The following is a 20740-nucleotide window of genomic DNA, read 5'->3' as shown; positions in this document are numbered from 1 at the left end:
CCAGGGGAGAGCGATTCCTCCCCTGAGGGAGCACCAAGGGATGGGCAGGATCAGCGCTGGCTTTGGTCCATCTTGTGTCCCTCTTGTGCCCATCTGTGCCCAGTGGATTGTCCAGGAGATGTTCACACCCAGCTCCCACTGAGGATGAACAAAGAGATCTTCAAACTCCTCTCCTTAGATCCAAGATATTCCTTGGTTGGATTCCCAAAGAGCTCAACCCCACCTTCCCTTACCCATGAGGCTGCCTTGTGTTCCAGTGTGGAGCAGAGGGAAAGGCAGAAAAATCAGGATTTTCTCCCTTTGGAGGACACCTGAGGGGGTTTACACAACTTTATTTTTCCAGATTTATCTCCTGTTCCAACACTGAACAAAAGGGAGAAACTCAGCTTCTCGTGAGCATTCATTTTCTTCACTGCTTATTCCTCCCATTTTTTAAAAGAGCTGGGATGGATGGAGATGGTAAAGGAGCAGCTTTTAATTTAGAAACTTAAAAAAGAGATGGAAATGAGTCTGCTCCAGGGCCGTACAAATAAGGCACACACAGCAAATTTGAGTGTTTTGCACATGCTTTCCAAACAGAAACCAATTCTTTGGAAATGAGTAATTTGACCAGCGAAAGATGTGACACGTCGGAACAAACCCCAAAAATATCAGCGCTGAATTTTGAAATGCCATATCTGGGATTCTCCCGTGTGAGTCAGGGCAGCGTCTCCAGCAGGCACGAGCCAACCTCCTTTTTGCAGGATGTTGTTTTAAAACTTGATGAATTGCTCACGTTCCGGGCCAGGAGCGACACGGGCTGGGTTCACGACCTGGGTGACTCAGGAGATAAAGCCAAGGTTTCAGGGAGGCCACCCCTGTGTCCGGCTGCTCCAGGCAAAGCCAGAAAATGAGGATGGAAGATGGAAGGGATGCAGGCTCTGTTCCAACCCCTTTTCCAGCGATCCACACGGAGCCATACGGGGAAAGAGAGCAGCTCTTGAGGGTTTGAGTGGCTCACAAACCATCCCTTGTTCAGGGCTCTCCTTTCGGCTGAACCTCTGCCAGCTCTGCTGGGGTTGTGTCCAGGATGGGAACAAACAGGAGGATGTTGATGTTGATCGCTGATCCCTGCTCTTGGTGACAGGGACAGGGCTGAGGGAATGGCTGGAGCTGTGTCCGGGCATGTTTAGGGTGGGTATTTGGGGAAAGTTCTTCCTGCAGAGGGTGCTGGGCACTGAATTCCTCAGGGAATGGGCACATTCCCGAGGCTGGCAGAGCTCCAGGAGTGCTGGGACAACATTCCCAGGGGTGCCCGGGTGGGATTTTGGGGTGTCTGGGCAGGGACAGGGGTTGGATCGATGATCCTTGTGGTACCTCCCCACACAGAGTATTCCATGGTTCTGTGTTTTGAGGGAAAAGCCCTTTTAACCTCCATCACAAGCACCATCCCTTCTTATCTTTTCTCATCCTTCCTCAGCTCTGCTCATCCTTTTTCAGCCTTACCTTCTCATCTGTCTCTCATCTCTCCTCATCCCTTCTCATCCTTCCTCATCTCTCCTCATTTCTCCTTATCCCTCCCCACCTCTTCTCATCCCTCCTCATCCTTTTCCAGCCCTTCCTCCTCATCCCTCCTCACTCCCCTCAACCCCCTGCTCTCCCCATCACCCCCCATCCCACCCTGAGGCACTGAGCACCCCCAGAGGGACCCCGCACCACCTCCGGAGGCCGCACAGCCGCGGATGGCGCAGTTCCCTTTCCCAGCGCGGACATTTACAGCCAAACTCCATCAATAAAAACCCCGCAGTTCCCCCTCCAACCCCTCCCTCACGGCCCCCATCGCTCTGAGGGCCGCCCCTCACCGCCCCTAGGGGGCGCGCTGCCCCGGCGGCGCGCGGCGAGGGGGGCGTGGCTCGCGCGGCGGCGGGCGGTGATTGGCGGGCGCGAGGCTATAAATAGGGGCGGGCAGCGGGGGGACAAAGCAGTGAGCGCGGGACCGGCGGGCGGGCGGCGGCGCGTCCGCGGCTCTGCCTCCTCCACCGCAGCGCCTTTATTGTGTTTCTCACATTATTTTTTTGCCTTTCCGCGAGGAGCTCGGGTGTGGTTTTTTTTGCTGGGGTTTGAATTATTTTTTTTTGGATTTTTTTTTTTTTTTTCGTCTTCTGTCGTGGCCGGCCGGAAGGGACTTAAGGGGAGATCAATGAAGGAAAGAAGAGCGAGCCAGAAGTTATCGAGCAAGGCTGTGATGGATCCCAACCAGAACGTGAAGTGCAAGATCGTGGTGGTCGGGGACAGCCAGTGCGGGAAGACAGCGCTGCTGCACGTCTTTGCCAAGGATTGCTTCCCCGAGGTGAGCGGGACGGGATCGGTACCGGGATGGGAACCGGGATGGGGATGGGCAGCGGGATCGGTACCGGGATGGGGATGGGGAGCGGCACCGGGATCAGCCCCGGACCGGGCTGGGGAGCGGCACCGGGCCAGGATCAACCCCGGGCCGGACTGGGGATCGGGATCAGCCCCGGGATCGGGATCGGCACCGGGCCGAGCTGGGCAGCGGGATCAGCACCGGGCCAGCATCAGCCCCGGGCTGGGCTGGGGATCGGGATCAGCCTCGGGATCGGGATCGGCGCCGGGCCGGGATCAGCCCCGGGTTTGGGGTTCGGGATCAGCCCCAGGCTGGGCTGGGGTTCGGGATCAGCCTCGGGATCGGGATCGGCGCCGGGCCGGGATCAGCCCCGGGTTTGGGGTTCGGGATCAGCCCCGGGCTGGGCTGGGGTTCGGGATCAGCCCCGGGCTGGACTGGGGTTCGGGATCAGCCCCGGTTCGGGATCAGCCCCAGGCCGGGCTGGGGATCGGGATCAGCCCCAGGCTGGGGTTCGGGATCAGCCCCGGTTCGGGATCAGCCCCAGGCTGGGGATCGGGATCAGCCCCGGGCCGGGCTGGGGATCGGGATCAGCCCCGGTTCGGGATCAGCCCCGGGCCGGGCTGGGGTTTGGGATCAGCCCCGGTTTGGGATCAGCCCCGGTTCGGGATCAGCCCGGTCTCCAGCCATAGGCGCGGGTTTAACCGGGCGCTGTCTCCCTCCGGCAGAGCTACGTCCCCACGGTGTTCGAGAACTACACGGCCAGCTTCGAGATCGACACGCAGCGCATCGAGCTCAGCCTCTGGGACACCTCGGGTGAGCCCCCCGGGATTCGGGCTGGGATTCCGCATGGATCCTGGGCAGAGATCCCGGTTCTGCCTGCAGGATCTCCGTGGGAGGGTGTGGGCAAGGCTCCGGGGTTGTCGGCATGGCAGGGGGATGTTCTCACCTGCCTGCATGGAAGGAGATTTTTGGGGGGCTCCTCACCCGAGGGAAAAGGTGTTGGTGTGCTGATGGTGAATTATTTCAGCTCACTCTGGAGCTCCTTGGTGTTTTACAGAACGCAACACTCTTCCTCCCCATGCTTTAGAGAGTCTTTACAGCTTTTAGACAAACCCTTTAGAATTTCTCTGATTTTTTGGGATGCAGAGGGAACCATCCTTTCCCCCATCAGGGCTTTTCATTCTGTGTTTTACCTGGAAGAAACCGGCTGAGATGGCTCAGAGGTTTGGTGTTTGGCTGGCTCCGCTCACATGTTGAGACAGGAGCTCCTCTAGATCCGCCTGTCGCTGATAATTTGGATAATTGGGCTGCACTTACAGCCAGGGGGTGAGGGAGCACCCCAAAATTGCTGCCTCACTGCTGGACAGGAGCGTGGGGAGCCAGAACTGAGGATGTCCAGGGGGGAATGACACCAGGAATCATTACCAGAGGTGTGGATCAACATCATCTGCAGAGCTGATTGGAAAAAAAAAAAAAAAACCAAAAAAACCCTGGAGGAACTTGGCAGAGCACACAAATCCTCTCTTTCTCTTTAAAGCTGAATTTGGACCCGGCAGTTTCTCCTCAGTGTGACAGCAGCTCTTTTACCAGGAATGAAAATGTTAATCCCTGTTTGAAAGAGGAGTTTAGGCGGCGGGTTGGCTTCCCTCTTGCTGTTGAGGAAATTATTCCAAATTCTTGCAACACGATTGCTGGGAAAAGGCAGCCTCTGCCCACAACCAGTATCAGCTTTGCTCTGAGCTGATTATTTTTTATTTTTTTCTTCATCTTATGCCAAGTGAGACTTGCAGATTTCTGGAGTATGTCTGGTTGGAGCTTTCATGCTGATTACTAAGCTGGCTGGAACTATGGAGCAAGGGCTTATTAAAAATTAATAGTTATTTTGGAAAATGTTATCTTTATTAAAATACAGCAGGCTGGAGATGGGAAGGTTTGGAATCTGTTTGTCAAAGGCTGGAGACACCCGTGGAATGAAATATTCTCTAGCACTTCAAAGGACAAAAGCAGTGGAAGAAAAAACACCTGCCAGCCTTTTGTCCTCTGTCCTGGAACTCAGAGAAAATGTGGTTGAGTCAGAAGCTTGAGACCAAGTGGGTGATTTGTCTGACACCCCCAAGTGAAGAGGAAATATTTGAAAGACCCAGTGCTTGGTTTTACAAAGTGTTGCTGAGTGGATCCTCTCTGGGACTCTGCATGAGGAATTTTGGGCTCCACGTTCTCACCCACTGCAAAAAACCAACCCTGCCCAAGCCCATTAACCCAGAGCAAAATCACATCAGAGATAAGAGACAGCAGAAGATAAGGGAGTGTTTTAACCTTATCTGAAGGTCTTGGTAATTTAATTTTTACAAGTCTTTGTCCTGGTCTTCTACTGAGTTAGAAGAGATGTCTGAATGGCATTTTTAAAGCAGGACTAAATCTAATTAACTTAAAAAGATGCTGTTGCAACACGGGGGAGGTGATGGCTGCAGTTTTTGTGGTGCTTGAATATCTCTTGGGAGGGGGGAAAAGATGCTGTTTAATTGAGTTTATTATGCTGCAGATCCTTCCAAGGTGACTCAATCAGCATTTTGTATTCATCCTTAACTCTTTTTTTAACAGGGAGCATTTAACAACCTTGCCAGTCAGTTCTTTGAATTAAAATTGGGTTTTGCAGTGAATTCTTTGGAAGGATGTTCTGCCACTTCCAACTCTTTTTGCTCACTGGGAAAATCAGAAAAACTCTGGTTTAAATAGTTCTGTTAGGGTGAGAACAGGCCCTGCTGCCAGTTTTGGTTCCTAATTCTTTATATCCCAACAACAACAATGAGTTTTTACTAGAGAACTTTCAGGTGTCATTCAACTGCCAGAAAAAAAAAAAAAATTGAAATTCATTGTGGAGTTGTTGTTGCATCTTGGATTTGCCCATAGGAATATGGAACAAGTAAGAGTGGAATGGAACGGGGAGGTTCATTATTCAAATGTTTGCTGGTGCTGTCTAGTTCTGCAAGTCATTAGAAGGATTTAAATTAGCCACAGCATTAAGGGAAGCACTTGCCAAGTTGAATTTCAATGGGGTTTGGGACTAGCAGCCCTCTCTCAAAGCAGGAATGTCTGGTTGCAATCTCACTACACCATAAATTACTCTGCTCTGTGGTAACATGTGGCACTCCTGAGCTGTTTGGGAGCTCTGTGCTTCTTGTGTGAGGTGGAATATTTAAAGTTTCTCCAGGTTAAAGCTTCATCTTGTACCTTCAGAGCCACTGTGAAGCAAAAAAAAAATCTGTTAGTTGCCTTTATCTACCATCTAATGTGCATTTATCAAGTTATTTTGGCTCCTTTAATATTTATATTTCTTGCTAGGACAGCAGCAGCTGTGGCTTAGAAATACCATTAATTGGGTGTACATACTTGTGTCTCCCTAAAATGCATTTTAGGGGTTTTCTTTATTGCTTGAACCGTGGCTACACCAATAAAATAATTCTCAACAGGCCCAGAAATACTTACAACTGCTGGGGATTAGCAAGTAATTAAATCCAGAAAGGCCTTGGAGCTGGGAGTCAAGTTGGTTTTGCTGGGATTTTTGTCTGTATACAAAGTACTCAGTGTCCATATAGAAACAGAAATTAATTGGGAAATTTCGTGCTGAAAGCTTTCAGGAGAAAGCTGAAACTTGGAGGAATTAAAGTTGTTAATTCCCCAAATTCCCTGGCAGCAAGGATTGCAAAAGAGAAAAAATCCATTTGCTGTCTCTGCCTCCTGGTTTTCTTGCAGCTTGGCTGTTGAATTTTGTGATTTTTCTGGTTTTAATTGCCCATTTTTGCAGAGTTTTCCTATTACTTTTACAAGAGGATTAATTAGAATTGATAGCTGGGAATGCCAAATGCCCTCCCAAAATTTTCCTTTGGAGATGTGACCACACAAAAAGCTGGGAATATTTTGATATCTCTTTGCAAAAACGAGGTGAAAATGCACCCCAGCCATTCCTTTTTTTTAGGTTTATTTTTTTTTTGGGATGGAGTAAAACCATGAGCACTGAAGGAGCTCCTTGGAGCAGCCAGTGTTTGGTGTTTTCTGTGATAATTAGTGAGCCCAAGGCTTTGGGAGTGAGAATGCTGCTGTTCATCTGTTGTTCTTTCACTTGACTGGGCTCCAAAAGGCTCCAGAGCCTAATTCCTGGTGGCTGCTTGCTGGTGTGGAAATAAAAAAGTCTTGCCTGTCACTGAGCCCTCCTGGCCTCAGGATGTGCAGCTCCAGCACCTTCAGCTAGTGCTAAACCACCCCAAAATTCAATATTCTAATGATGTAATTCTGTTCTTGATTATGTTTAAACCCGAGCTTGGCATCCCCTGTAAGGCCAAACCCAAGCATATTGCTGGGGAGGGGTTTTATTTCAGACTAAAAGCTGAATTTCTTTTGGACTCTGCATGAAACATAAGGTTTCAAAAGCAGATCATCCTTAATGCTGCAAGTATTTTTGGCTGAAATTACTGAAGCTGCCAAACAAATTAAAAATAAGATTAAAAAAAGGAGTGTTGCAGCTGGAATAGATGTCCAGCACAAAGGAAAATGAGCTACAGCCTTATCAACAACTCCTTGATAAAACTGCAAAACCACCCATGCTGTCCTTGCCAAAAATGTTTTATTTTGCAGGAACAGAATCCCAAACACAAATAGGCTTTTTTTTTTCTTTTTTTTTTCTCTCTCCCCACAAATACCATGGCTCCAGTTCCACATTCTCCTTCTGTTTTCGAGGGTTGGCAGGGCTTCAAAATGTGCAAAGGGAACATGAGAAAGAGGGAGCAGCCTGGCTGGGCTGTGCTGGAGTTGTCTGTTCAGACTTGAGCGAGCCTCATTCCTCACATTCCTGCCTTCTGAGGGTTTCTCTGGGCAAAGCCATGGAAATGCCAGCTTGAATAGGCCTGCACAGTGAGGGCTGCAGCCCCTCTTTATTTGTTCAGGAATAAAGGTTGGGTTATAAATGAGAGCAGGAAATTTCCCTTTGTGGGTCCTGCAGCTCAGAGAGGAGTTGAAATGGGCTCTGTTTGTTCTAAAAGCTGGGGAAAATCCCTCCTAAACTTGCTGAAAGTGCTTTTATTCCAGCTCAGAAATAGAAAATCAGAGAAAGGGGGTGGGGAAAAAAAATAAAAAAAAATAAAAACCTTGGAAGCAAAGCAGCTCCAGCTGCTGGGGCTGGAGGTGAGGGCTGTGTGTACATAAATACATCTCCTGGACATATATGGGATCCCTGGAGCTGCTGAGTGAGCCCAGAGGTATTTGTGTGAGGAATGAGTTTCTGGGTGAGGCTTTGCTGAGACTCCTTCCCATGAAGGATTCCCTGGGTCCTGCCCTGGCTTGCTGGAGCTCAGGGAGATGTGGCAGCGCTTTGGTGGCACCCAGGTGGCTCTTGGTGGCACTTGGGTGTTCTGTCCAGGGTAAATAAGCCAGCCCTGGGGCTGCAGGGTGAATAACCAAGCCTGGGGTGCAGGACAGAGCTGGAACGGCCCTGCTGGAGATCCTGGGGTGTAATTAGCAGTGGAAAATGCTCATTGATAGCTGCAGTGAGTAATTAACTCCGGGTCACCTGGCTGAGGTCTGTTCCCAAGGTGTCATTTGTGCTGAGTTCAGCTGCAAGTGGGGTGTGAAGAGTCCTTTGTGGCAGCTGCCTCTCTGGCAGCTCGGCATCGTTTACAGATTTGAGCACTGGAATTAAATCCTTCTTCACCAAATTACCTTCTGCTGCCTACTTTGGTAATGCTTCACTCCCCGTGAGTTATTCCTCATTTCAAAAACAACATTCCTGGCATTCCTGCCTGCTTCACACCATTCCCTGCTGCAGCAGTGGGCTGTCTGTCAGGGAAAAAACCTGAGGAATTCCTCTAATCCAGTTAATAACCAGAGACCTTACAGCTAGTTAGTTCTGGGGAGCTGGGAAATGGGTGGGATAAGGAGCTGATAACCCCCAAACTCCTGGAAATTGGGGTCTTGTGGTGGGTGTTCCATGCTGTGCTTTAGGATTTTTCATGGGGAAAACACAGAAATAAGGATGTGTGATGGGTGAGAAAATGAATTTTAAGTTGCCCTGTTGAGTTGGTTTAAATGCCCTTTTAAATGCATTAAGAAATGGATTTTCCTCAGGGAGCAAAGCTCAGCACAGTTAAGCCAAGCCTAATGGTGGTTGAGTGACTGCAACTTCTGAGAAAAAACAAAGATTTTTTTTTTTTTTTCTTTTTCCCTCCCCCAACCTGTTGCCAGATTCTCCAGATGATTAAAATACAATGTTTAACTCTGGACAGATTTTAACTTTCCTCATCGTGACTGTTGTTAAGGAAAACAGAAAACCCCTTCACAAGCACAAAGAGCAGCACTGTACCTACATCTGTTCCCCCAGATTACTAAATTAGCTTTGATCTTGTTGATAAAAATCTGGTTTATGGGCTAAACATAAACATTTATTGTAAGCTTTATTGGCTTACAGATTAATGAGGCTTTTTGTGACAGATAACTTGCGTGCCTGCCTACAGGATTGGGATTTTTTCCCTGCTGGAAATCTGTTTGCTGCAACAAGTTCTTGAATTTGAAGCAAGAGTTTCTTCTAAACGTTGCCAATGTGACAACTAAAGATGCTTTTTACACTTGGAGCTGTTTGTTTTAAATTAACTGTTAGGCAAATCAAAGCTGAGGGATTTCAAATCTGCTTTAGAAAAAGCCTTTTGGAGTTTAAAGATTTGGGCTGACCCCATTTTCCCTCTCCTTGGGAGCACCCTGAGTTTTTTTGGTGGGTGATGGATTGCTGAGGGGTTGACACTGAAATCCTCTCCATGGTTTCTGAGTGGCTGCAGGAAGAGGAAGAGAGCAATTAATGAAGATTTTGTTTGTTTTCCCTGCAGGGTCTCCTTATTACGACAACGTCCGCCCGCTCTCCTACCCGGACTCCGACGCTGTCCTGATCTGCTTTGACATCAGCCGGCCTGAAACCCTGGACAGTGTCCTAAAAAAGGCAAGTTTTGAGCAAGCCTTGAGCACAGAGCTCTGCTGGACAAGCTCATCTTGAAATTCCCTGCAGTGGTGCTGGAAAATTCCACTTTGTTCCCTCTAATGGAGCGATGACAGGAGGGCGCTTTGGTTTCAGGTCATTTGTTTGTTAGGGGTGGATGTTAACTGAAAACAAAAAATCTCACTAATGGACACTTGGAGCTGAAGGAAATTCTCATTCCTCAGCCCTGAGACAGCAAGGGATTGTTGAGGGTGGTGTGAGGTGCTGTAAGAAATTCTCTCACGTGTTCCTGTGACGGGATTGGGAAACTTTGCTGGGCTGTAGGGATGGCTAAAAATTGTCTGCTGGGTGTTTGGACCTGTGCCATGGCCTTACATAATTTGTGAGCTGGTGACAAATGGCTCTGGAAGCCACCAGCAGAGCCTGCAGTGACACAGAAATGCAGCCCTGCCCCAAGCCCTCCATGAGATCACTGATCTGAGCTTGTGTCAGCCTTCCCATGAGCTCAGACATGGAATTCTCATCACCTAGCTCTGTGTCCTTCCTTGGCTTTGGGCATGCCTCAACTTCACAGTGCTTTTGGGGCTTAATGACCTGAAATTCCTTTTTTTTTTCTTTTTTTTCTGAGGCTGGAGCCAGTGATTTTTGTCTCACTGGGACAAAGTGCCTTGCAGAGCTCTGAATAGCTTACAAAAATAATTCTAAACTACTCCCTCTGTGTCAAAAAGCATCCAGAAGTGTGGTTTTTCTGCCTCTGCTAATTCTGGCTACTTAATTCTGCAAGAGATTTGGGTTTTAAAGCAGATCAAGAAAAATTACAGCCTGAAGTTTTAGGGAGTATCATCTGGTTTGGATTATGGGTGAAAACAAATGAATTTTTCCCAAGTTCTGGCTGAGGGGCTCATTGCTGGGACAGATCTGGGATGGTTTGGGTGTGGGAATGCAGACATAATCCCCCAAAATCTGTGATGGTTTAGGTGTGGGATTGCAGCCATAATCCCACATTCTGTGCTGGTTTAGGTGTGGGAATGCAGCAATAATCCCACATTCTGTGATGGTTTTGGTGTGAGATTCAGCCATAATTCCACATTCTGTGATGGTTTAGGTGTGGGAATGCAGCAATAATTCCACATTCTGTGATGGTTTTGGTGTGAGATTCAGCCATAATTCCACATTCTGTGCTGGTTTAGGTGTGGGAATGCAGCCATAATCCTCCAAAATCTGTAATGGTTTAGGTGTGGGAATGCAGCAGTAATCCCACAGATCTGGGATGGTTTAGGAGCCATAATCCCACAAATCTCTGATGGTTTTGGTGTGGGATTCAGCCACAATCTCACATTTAGCCCTGCTGGTGCTGTGGCTGTGAAGGTGGGGACAGCATTTCTGCACCTGGCTGGGTGTGAGAACCAGCAGCTCTGCAAACCTTTGCTCCTGTGGGTAAACAATGTCATTCCCTGCTGATTAGTGAGCAGTGGAATTTATGAGTGTGTGAGATAGGGAGATTTCATCCTTGACCAAGTTCTTGCTGCAGCTGACACCTTCAAAAATCACCTGCAAGGCAAACCCAACCATTACATAAAAACCATTTCAGCGTGGAACATCGTGACTAAACTTACACCCCATTGCTTATCTGGATTTTTAAACACCTCCCAACTCCCAATTTTGCAGTGGAAAGGGGAAATCCAGGAGTTCTGCCCCAACACCAAGATGCTGCTGGTGGGCTGCAAGTCCGACCTGCGCACCGACGTCAGCACGCTGGTGGAGCTCTCCAACCACAGGCAGACCCCCGTGTCCTATGACCAGGTAGGTGCCACCTTTTGTCCCTCAGGAGTTAAAATAAACCCTGTTTGTGTCCCTGGACCCCTCACTGTGGCCAGTTTTTTACTCACAGTGACGCCAGTGCAGGCTGAAATTCAGATTTGCGTCTCTGGTGTGGGTGGAGCTGGGTTTGAAAAATGTTCAGGACTAAAGGGAATGGGTTAAAAACTACTCAGGACTAAAGGGAATGGGTTAAAAAATTGTTCAGGATTAAAGGAAATGGGTTAAAAAACTGTTCAGGACTAAAAGGAATGGGTTAAAAAACTGTTCAGGACTAAAGGGAATGGGTTAAAAAACTCTTCAGGATTAAGGGAATGGGTTAAAAATTGTTCAGGACTAAAGGGAATGGGTTAAAAACTGTTCAGGACTAAAGGGAATGGGTTAAAAACTGTTCAGGACTAAAGGGAATGGATTAAAAATTGTTCAGGACTAAAGGGAATGAGTTAAAAACTGTTCAGGACTAAAGGGAATGAGTTAAAAACTGTTCAGGACTAAAGGGAATGAGTTAAAAACTGTTCAGGACTAAAGGGAATGAGTTAAAAACTGTTCAGGATTAAAGGGAACGGGTTGAAAAACTGCTCAGGACTAAAGGAAATGCTGCAGCCCCACAACACATCATCAATTCATCCCTTTAAACATTATTTTTTTAGTTTGCAAGTTGCTTTTTAGGTGAGTTGTAAAATGATTTCCTGCTTTCCTGTGTCTGCACACACCAAAAATGCACTGAAAGGTGACACATGCTGTTTATTCAGTGACAAGTTGAGGAAATTGCTGTCTGCAGGTTTGAGTGGTGTTTGGCTTTGGAATCATGACATCATATTGGAATATATAATGTCATAATTCTGATATACCTGTCCCCAATTCCTTAAAAATCACCTTGTGCCTCCTGCTGAAGGGATGAGGGACAGATGAGTTATTTCCTGAGCTCTTTGCTCTTGGGGAAGTTTGGAGGCAGGCATTAGGGGAGGGAAAGGGAAAGGAATCAGGTCATGGGAGAGAGCAGGGAAACTGCAGTGCCCTGAGCCTGCTGCATTACTCACACTGTGTGATCCCTGCTGGCAGCTGAGTCACCCTGTGGGAGGGACAGTGGCACCTCCAGAGTCACCTCAGTGACTTCAGCACCCCCTTTGGCTTGTTGTTTCCCTTTTATTTTCCAAACCAGCAGCTCCTGATGCAGCTTGGGAAATGGCAGGGCTTTAAAATCAAGTTTTTTTCCATGAGAATGATCAAAAATCTGCTGGCATTGGATTTTTTTTTCCCTGGATTCACAGCTCAGCCTGTACCCCTGAGCAGCAGGACTCAACCAAACACAAAGCTGCTCCTAAAATCCCCTTTCCTGGCTAAACCAAGCTGGAATCAGCTTTGCCACTGCTCTGAGCTGCAGCAGGAAGCACAGGGAGGGGAAGGACAGGGTGGTGACACCCTGCTGCAGCCTCCAGCTCCACCTGAGCAAACATTGCAGTGGGAGTTGAGATCTGGAGCTGTGGGGAGGGCTGGTCCTGCGAGCTCCTGCTGCCTTATCAGCCTCTCCCTCAGCACTGATAAGGGTGGCTGCATCACTGCAGGGCAAACCAGATTGCATTTTGTAATTTAGTAAAGATTCACCCCTCAGAAATCAAATTCCCTTGGAAGAACTCCCAGGTTTGGTTTTTTGTTTATTTGTTTCTTTTTTTTTTTCCACATAATGCTGTGTTGTGTTCCAGTAGCAAAATCAAGGACGTGGGTAAAGATTCATTGCTCACAAATCAAATTCCCTGGGAACAACTCCTGTTTTTTCTCATAATTCTGTATTGTGCTCCAGTGGCAAAATCCACCAAGGATACTGAGCTGTTGTCATCTGTCACATGTTGGGTGGTTTGCTTTGTGCTGCTGGAGCAAATATTCCTGCTTTGAATTCTTAAAATCCCAAAAAAGGGCTCCTACAACCCCTCATGTTCTTGTTCCCTTTTTTTTTTCCCCCATCAGGAAGTTGATGGAATTATCCCAGAGCACATTTCCCTGAGAACTTTGCCCTCTTCCTGCAGCTCTCACAGGGCTCTGCTCATTCCTTGAGGCACAGAATTTCTCTTTGGAGTTTTCATATTTCAGTCTGGAAACTACCAGATTTCCCAGGGAATTCCCAGATTGAAGAAAAGGCCTCACTCAGACAATTTTTACAGTCTTTTATTTGCAGTCACTTCTCCCCCAGTTTGTGTTTGTCAGCACAGCAGATAACTTGGACACTTGTGTAACAAATCAGCTTTGGGTTTTCCAGGGAAGCAGCACAGAGCTGGGATTGTGAGAATTGCTGAAATTTTGGTATTGATCACATGTTCCTTTTTCTCATCCCCTCAGGGTGCAAAAATGGCCAAATTCAAAATAAAAAATGGGTTCCTATAAATCCTCATGCCCATTTTCCTTTTTTCCCCTATCAGAAGTTGATAGAATTATCCCAGAGAACTTTACCAGGGCTCTGCTCATTCCTTGAGGCACAAAATTTCTCTTTGGAGAATTCAGATTTCACTCTGGACCCTTGAAACTCCTGGAAGCAAATCTCTGTTTATTTTCCCAAATCAGCTTTGGGTTTTCCAGGGAAGCAGCACAGAGCTGGGATTGTGAGGATTGCTGGAGGTTTCGCTATTGATCACATGTTCCTTTTTTTCATCCCCTCAGGGTGCAAAATTGGCCAAATTTAAAATAAAAAAGGGGCTCCTACAACCCCTGATGTTCTTGTTCCCATTTTTCCCCTATCAGAAGTTGATGGAATTATCCCAGAACACATTTCCCTGAGAACTTTAACAGGGCTCTGCTCATTCCTTGAGGCACAAAATTTCTCTTTGGAGATTTCAGATTTCAGTCTGGACCCTTGAAACTCCTGGAAGCAAATCTCTGTTTATTTTCCCAAATCAGCTTTTTCCAGGGAAGCAGCACAGAGCTGGGATTGTGAGGATTGCTGAAGTTTTAGTATTGATCACATGTTCCTTTTTTCCCACCTAAGGGTGCAAAAATGGCCAAATTTAAAATAAAAACTGGGTTCCTATAAATCCTCATGTTCTTGTTCCCATTTTTCCCCTATCAGAAGTTGGTGGAATTATCCCAGAGAACTTTAACAGGGCTCTGCTCATTCCTTGAGGCACAAAATTTCTCTTTGGAGATTTCAGATTTCACTCTGCAAACTGCCAAATTTTGCAGGAAATTCCCAGATTGAAGAAAAGGCTTGGACACTTGTAACTCCTCCTGGAAGGAATTCTCTGTTTATTTTCCCAAATCAGCTTTTTCCAGGGAAGCAGCACAGAGCTGGGACTGTGAGGATTGCTGAAGGTTTTGCTATTGATCACATGTTCCTTTTTTTCATCCCTCAGGGTGCAAATATGGCCAAATTTAAAATAAAAAATGGGTTCCTATAAATCCTCATGCCCATTTTCCTTTTTTCCCCTATCAGAAGTTGATGGAATTATCCCAGAGCACATTTCCCTGAGAACTTTGCCCTCTTCCTGCAGGTCTCACAGGGCTCTGCTCATTCCTTGAGGCACAGAATTTCTCTTTGGAGATTTCAGATTTCACTCTGGACCCTTGAAACTCCTGGAAGCAAATCTCTGTTTATTTTCCCAAATCAGCTTTGGGTTTTCCAGGGAAGCAGCACAGAGCTGGGATTGTGAGGATTGCTGAAGTTTTGCTATTGATCACATGTTCCTTTTTCTCATCCCCTCAGGGTGCAAAAATGGCCAAATTTAAAATAAAAAATGGGTTCCTATAAATCCTCATGCCCATTTTCCTTTTTTCCCCTATCAGAAGTTGATAGAATTATCCCTGAGAACTTTAACAGGGCTCTGCTCATTCCTTGAGGCACAGAATTTCTCTTTGGAGATTTCAGATTTCACTCTGGAAACTGCCAGATTTTGCAGGAAGTTCCCAGATTGAAGAAAAGGCCTCACTCAGACAATTCAGGTTTTTTAGATTTATTTATTTGCTGTCCCTGAGCTGCTTTTCTCTCCCAGTTTGTGTTTATCAGCACAACAGATAACTTGGACACTTGTTTGAGAAATCAGCTTTGGGTTTTCCAGGGAAACAGCACAGAACTGGGATTGTGAGGATTGCTGAAGGTTTTGCACAACTTGCTGTTGATCACATGTTCCTTTTTTTCCTCCTAAGGGTGCAAAAATGACCAAATTTAAAATAAAAAATGGGTTCCTATAAATCCTCATGCCCATTTTCCTTTTCTCCCCTATCAGAAGTTGATGGAATTATCCCAGAGAACTTTAACAGGGCTCTGCTCATTCCTTGAGGCACAAAATTTCTCTTTGGAGAATTCAGATTTCACTCTGGACCCTTGAAACTCCTGGAAGCAAATCTCTGTTTATTTTCCCAAATCAGCTTTTTCCAGGGAAGCAGCACAGAGCTGGGATTGTGAGGATTGCTGAAGTTTTGCTATTGATCACATGTTCCTTTTTTATCCCCTAAGGGTGCAAAAATGGCCAAATTTAAAATAAAAAATGGGTTCCTATAAATCCTTATACCCATTTTCCTTTTCTCCCCTATCAGAAGTTGATAGAATTATCCCAGAGAACTTTAACAGGGCTCTGCTCATTCCTTGAGGCATAAAATTTCTCTTTGGAGAATTCAGATTTCACTCTGGACCCTTGAAACTCCTGGAAGCAAATCTCTGTTTATTTTCCCAAATCAGTTTTTTCCAGGGAAGCAGCACAGAGCTGGGATTGTGAGGATTGCTGGAGGTTTTGCTATTGATCACATGTTCCTTTTTTTCATCCCCTCAGGGTGCAAAAATGACCAAATTCAAAATAAAAAATGGGTTCCTATAAATCCTCATGCCCATTTTCCTTTTCTCCCCTATCAGAGATTGATAGAATTATCCCAGAGCACATTTCCCTGAGAACTTTGCCCTCTTCCTGCAGGTCTCACAGGGCTCTGCTCATTCCTTGAGGCACAGAATTTCAGGCTTGAGTCTGGAAACTGCCAGATTTTCCAGGATATTCCCAGATTGAAGAAAAGGCCTCACTCAGACAATTTTTACAGTCATTTATTTGCACTCACTTCTCTCCCAGTTTGTGTTTGTCAGCACAGCAGATAACTTGGACACTTGTGTAACAAATCAGCTTTGGGTTTTCCAGGGAAGCAGCACAGAGCTGGGATTGTGAGGATTGCTGAAAGTTTTGCACAACTTGGTATTGAGCACATGTTCCTTTTTTTCCTCCTAAGGGTGCAAAAATGGCCAAATTTAAAATAAAAAATGGGTTCCTATAAATCCTCATGCCCATTTTCCTTTTTTAACCTATCAGAAGTTGATGGAATTATCCCAGAACACATTTCCCTGAGAACTTTAACAGGGCTCTGCTCATTCCTTGAGGCACAAAAATTCTCTTTAGAGAATTCAGATTTCAGTCTGGAAACTGCCAGATTTTCCAGGAAATTCCCAGATTGAAGAAAAGGCTTGGACACTTGTAACTCCTCCTGGAAGGAAATCTCTGTTTATTTTCCCAAATCAGCTTTTTCCAGGGAAGCAGCACAGAGCTGGGATTGTGAGGATTGCTGAGGTTTTGCTATTGAGCACATGTTCCTATTTTTCAAAAATGGCCAAATTTAAAATAAAAAAAGGGGCTCCTATAACCCCTCATGTTCTTGTTCCCATTTTTCCCCTATCAGAAGTTGGTAGAGTTATTCCAGAACACATTTCTCTGAGAACTTTACCAGGGCTCTGCTCATTCCTTGAGGCACAAAATTTCTCTTTGGAGATTTCAGATTTCAGTCTGGAAACTGCCAAATTTTCCAGGAAATTCCCAGATTGAAGAAAAGGCTCGGACACTTGTAACTCCTCCTGGAAGCAAATCTCTGTTTATTTTCCAGGGAAGCAGCACAGAGCTGGGACTGTGAGGATTGCTGAAGTTTTGCTATTGATCACATTTTCCTTTTTTTCATCCCCTCAGGGTGCAAAAATGGCCAAATTTTAAATAAAAAAAGAGCTCCTATAAATCCTCATGCCCATTTTCCTTTTCTCCCCTATCAGAAGTTGATAGAATTATCCCAGAGAACTTTAACAGGGCTCTGCTCATTCCTTGAGGCACAAAATTTCTCTTTGGAGAATTCAGATTTCACTCTGGACCCTTGAAACTCCTGGAAGCAAATCTCTGTTTATTTTCCAGGGAAGCAGCACAGAGCTGGGATTGTGAGGATTGCTGAAGTTTTGCTATTGATCACATGTTCCTTTTTCTCATCCCCTCAGGGTGCAAATATGGCCAAGCAGATTGGAGCAGCCACGTACATCGAGTGCTCAGCCCTGCAGTCAGAAAACAGCGTCAGAGACATTTTCCACGTCGCCACCCTGGCGTGTGTGAACAAAACAAACAAAAACGTGAAAAGAAACAAATCTCAGAGGGCCACAAAGAGGATTTCACACATGCCTGGCAGGCCAGAACTGTCCACAGTGGCCACAGACTTGAGAAAGGACAAAGCCAAGAGTTGCACGGTGATGTGAAGGAGCTGGGATTTCCTGCAGGAGGAGGAGGAGGAAGATCCAGGAGGGGTTTGGAGCTCAATGAAGTCACAGCCACAGGGTGTTTAAAATGTTGGTTTTTTTTGCCAGTGCTTTCATGGAGATTTCTGCTGTTGTGTGAGACTGTGCTGAAGGACTGAGCAGCAGGGAGAGACACGTGGCATCAGGAATTTCTGCTGAAGACAACACCAAAAAAATGAATAATAATGATAATAATAAAAGGGAAAAAAATGTTTGAATGTGCTGAGAGAAGAGAGAATGGTTGGGAAAATAACCCTGCAAAGGAGAGATGGCATGGACAGTGGATGTTTGTTTTGTGCTCTGCTCCTGGATGCTACCACTTTGATTTCATTCAAATAATACTTTAATGGGATTTTTTTTTTTTTAAATGAAGACATTATTAATACACCCTTCTCATTAAGGAACTACCCCTGTGACCTTAGAGTTGGTTTTCCAAAGGATTTGATCTCATTTTTTTTTATTTTTAGTAGCTGATTGTGAAAATGGAGAGGATACCAAGGCCTGTGTGTCACCTGGAGGGAAAATTTTGGAGAATTCTGGAGTTTTGCCTATTTGATCCACGGTGGGAATGAAGACAAAGTGTTTGAGGATTCCCAGAATTTCTGTGGAGATGAGCTGGATCAGATTTGGGGGGGAGGGCAGTTGCTGCAGGTTCCTCTTTGTGGTTGTGGTGTGGAAATGGTGCCAGTGCTGGTGTTCTGTGTGCTGTAGGTTCAGCTGGGAGGTGCTGAGAGCTCTGATGACAAATGATCCATCCTTTTCCAGCCCTGTGTTCCTTAAGCCTTACTCCCCACCTGGGGAAACCCCAAAAAAAAAATCCCCTTTGGGCTTCTCCCAGCCCATGGATCCCACAGGAAACGCTGTTCTGGGATGTAAAAAAACAAAACAAAAACAAAAATAACCCCTCAAAAACCTGCAAATGAGCCAGCAGAGCCTTTTGTGATGCTCCTCATTTTGGGGAGGAAATGGGGTCTGAAGAACTGTGAGGCCTTAAGGGGTCCCCAGTGGGAACTGGATCCTGCCTTTAGTTTTTAGGATGAACACAAAAAATATCCCCCAAATCCTGGCATGGGGTGAACTGGTTCAGTGCAATTCCCCTTTTTTGCTGTTGTTACACTGAATTAAATCAGCCTTTTCCAATGGTTTGCAGCTCCTCCTGACCCACCCAACTGCCCCCAAAGGAAGGAGACAAAGCTCTGAGCAAGGCTGGTTTTTGCTTGTGGAGGACAAGCATTTCATTGCCAATGCTGATGCTTCATTTTTGAAGTGTTTAAAAAAAGCTCTGTTCAAACTGGTGCAAAGGTAAAGATGAACTCATCATTCAATCTCAGTTCTGTGTGAAAAGAAGACAAATCTCACTCGCATTCTGGTTATTTCCCACAAAAAAAAATTAAAAAAAAAAGACATTTTTGATCACCATAATAAGCTTTTAACTGATGCAACAGTGCTCTTAGGGCAGTATTACAAAATAGCTGGTAAGTGCTTCTTTCTGTATTTAAATATTGTGGAAAAAATAAGTTATAACTGTTATAAAGCAGGACATTCATTACTTTTTTTTTTTTAATTGTTGAAGTCACTTTGTATGTTTGGTTAATGTTTCTGCAGTATTTATTAAAATACCATTTTTTTTCTTTGAATTAAAAAACAACAAAAAAAGGAATTTTCTGGTCATGGAAATGGCCTTTGTGTGGTAGTTCATTAATAATTGTGTGTTTAATTGTGCTGGGGTTGGAGTAGGAATCTTTCTCTTGCAACAGCTTTTTGAGCATTCAGTTTTCCCCTTTGCTGTGGGTTCCTTCTCAGAGCTGTTCCCAAAAATGCCAGAGGCAGAGGAGCAAAGCAAACACGTGGGGGTTGCTTTGCTTTGCCTCTCAAGCTCAATTTTCACATTTTCAAATTCAGCTTTCAGGTTGTTCCTTAGAGAAAAGCTCATTCCCAGCCCAGGGCTGCTCCTGCTGCTGGCAGATCCTTGGAGTTCTGAGTTGTTCTGGAGTTCTAGAACCTGCAGCTCATCCTGCCATGCATCCAGGCTGGAAATATTGGAATTTTCTCTCTCTCTGGATTCCATTTCAGAATTCCCAGCAGTTCATTCCCTGTTTTTGGGACTGCCCTGATGTTCCCAATGACCAGCAGCTCTGTAATTAGTGACTGAGGGGTTAATTAATGATCCAAACTCTGCCTGTCCTCACCATCTGAAGGTGTTTTTGGTGTTTCCATCTGTCCCTGTTGCTGTCACCACTGAGATCCTTGGAATTCTGAGTTTTCCTGGAATTCCTGTGCCCTGTTGGGACACAGAACCTGCAGCTCATCCTGCCCTTCATCCAGGCTGGAAATTTTGGAATTGTCTCCCTGTGGTGATTCCATCTCTGGATTTCCAGCAGTTCATTCCCTGTTCCCTGGCACTGTTGCTGGCCTTGGTCTGCTCAGGAGCTGTTTTAGTGCTCTCTGTCCTGCTCAGGAGCTGTTTTAGTGCTCTCTGTCCTGCCCAGGAGATGTTTGGTGCTCTCTGTTCTTCTCAGGATGAGTTTTGGTGCTCTTTTTCCTGCTCAGAAAAATTTTAATGTTCTTTGTCCTCAGGAGGTGTTTGATGCTTTGTCCTGCTCATTTTCCGTGGTGCACAGCAGGGGATGGATGGATGGATGGATGGATGGACAGACAGCTCTGCCTCAGGGCTATGAAAACCCCTTCTCCTGCCCAGAGCAGCTGTGGCTGCCCCTGGATCCAGAGGCAATTCCAATTCCATCCCAAACCCCCCCCAGGTGCTGAGGACACTGCCCATGGCTGTTGTCACCTCTCCCTTTGTCCCTCTCTGCTCCCACTGTGACCCCAACACGCCCAGGGGGAGCTGCTCTGGTCCTTCCTCCTGCCAGGGGCAAACATCCACTGGGGAGGAGATCAGAGATGGTTTGTCAAGGATTGAGATGGTTTGTGAAGGATTGAGATTGTTTGTAAAGGACTGAGGTGGTTTGAAAAGGATTGAGGTGGTTTGTAAGGAATTGAGATGGTTTGTAAAGGACTCAGATGGTTTGTGAGGATTGAGATGGTTTGTAAGGACTGAGATGGTTTGTAAGGAATTGAGGTGGTTTGTAAAGGA

At 46.0% G+C, this 20740-nt stretch overlaps 1 protein-coding gene across 1 annotated transcript; it reads left to right on the top strand.

The window, feature by feature from the left end:
* The first annotated feature begins 1979 nt into the window (after positions 1 to 1979).
* On the top strand, positions 1980 to 18532 carry RND3 (Rho family GTPase 3). The gene is made up of 5 exons (XM_033065384.2): positions 1980 to 2329; positions 3070 to 3157; positions 9214 to 9323; positions 10989 to 11123; positions 17356 to 18532. Exons 1-5 carry the CDS (start codon positions 2180 to 2182, stop codon positions 17605 to 17607), a joined length of 735 nt encoding a protein of 244 aa, XP_032921275.1. The 5' UTR covers positions 1980 to 2179; the 3' UTR covers positions 17608 to 18532.
* Positions 18533 to 20740: the final 2208 nt, after the last annotated feature.

Source organism: Catharus ustulatus, chromosome 7, assembly GCF_009819885.2.
Source record: "Catharus ustulatus isolate bCatUst1 chromosome 7, bCatUst1.pri.v2, whole genome shotgun sequence".
Lineage (NCBI taxonomy): Eukaryota > Metazoa > Chordata > Aves > Passeriformes > Turdidae > Catharus > Catharus ustulatus.
The sequence above is the reverse complement of the archived record's forward strand: the minus strand, read 5'-3'. Positions and strand labels throughout refer to the sequence as shown.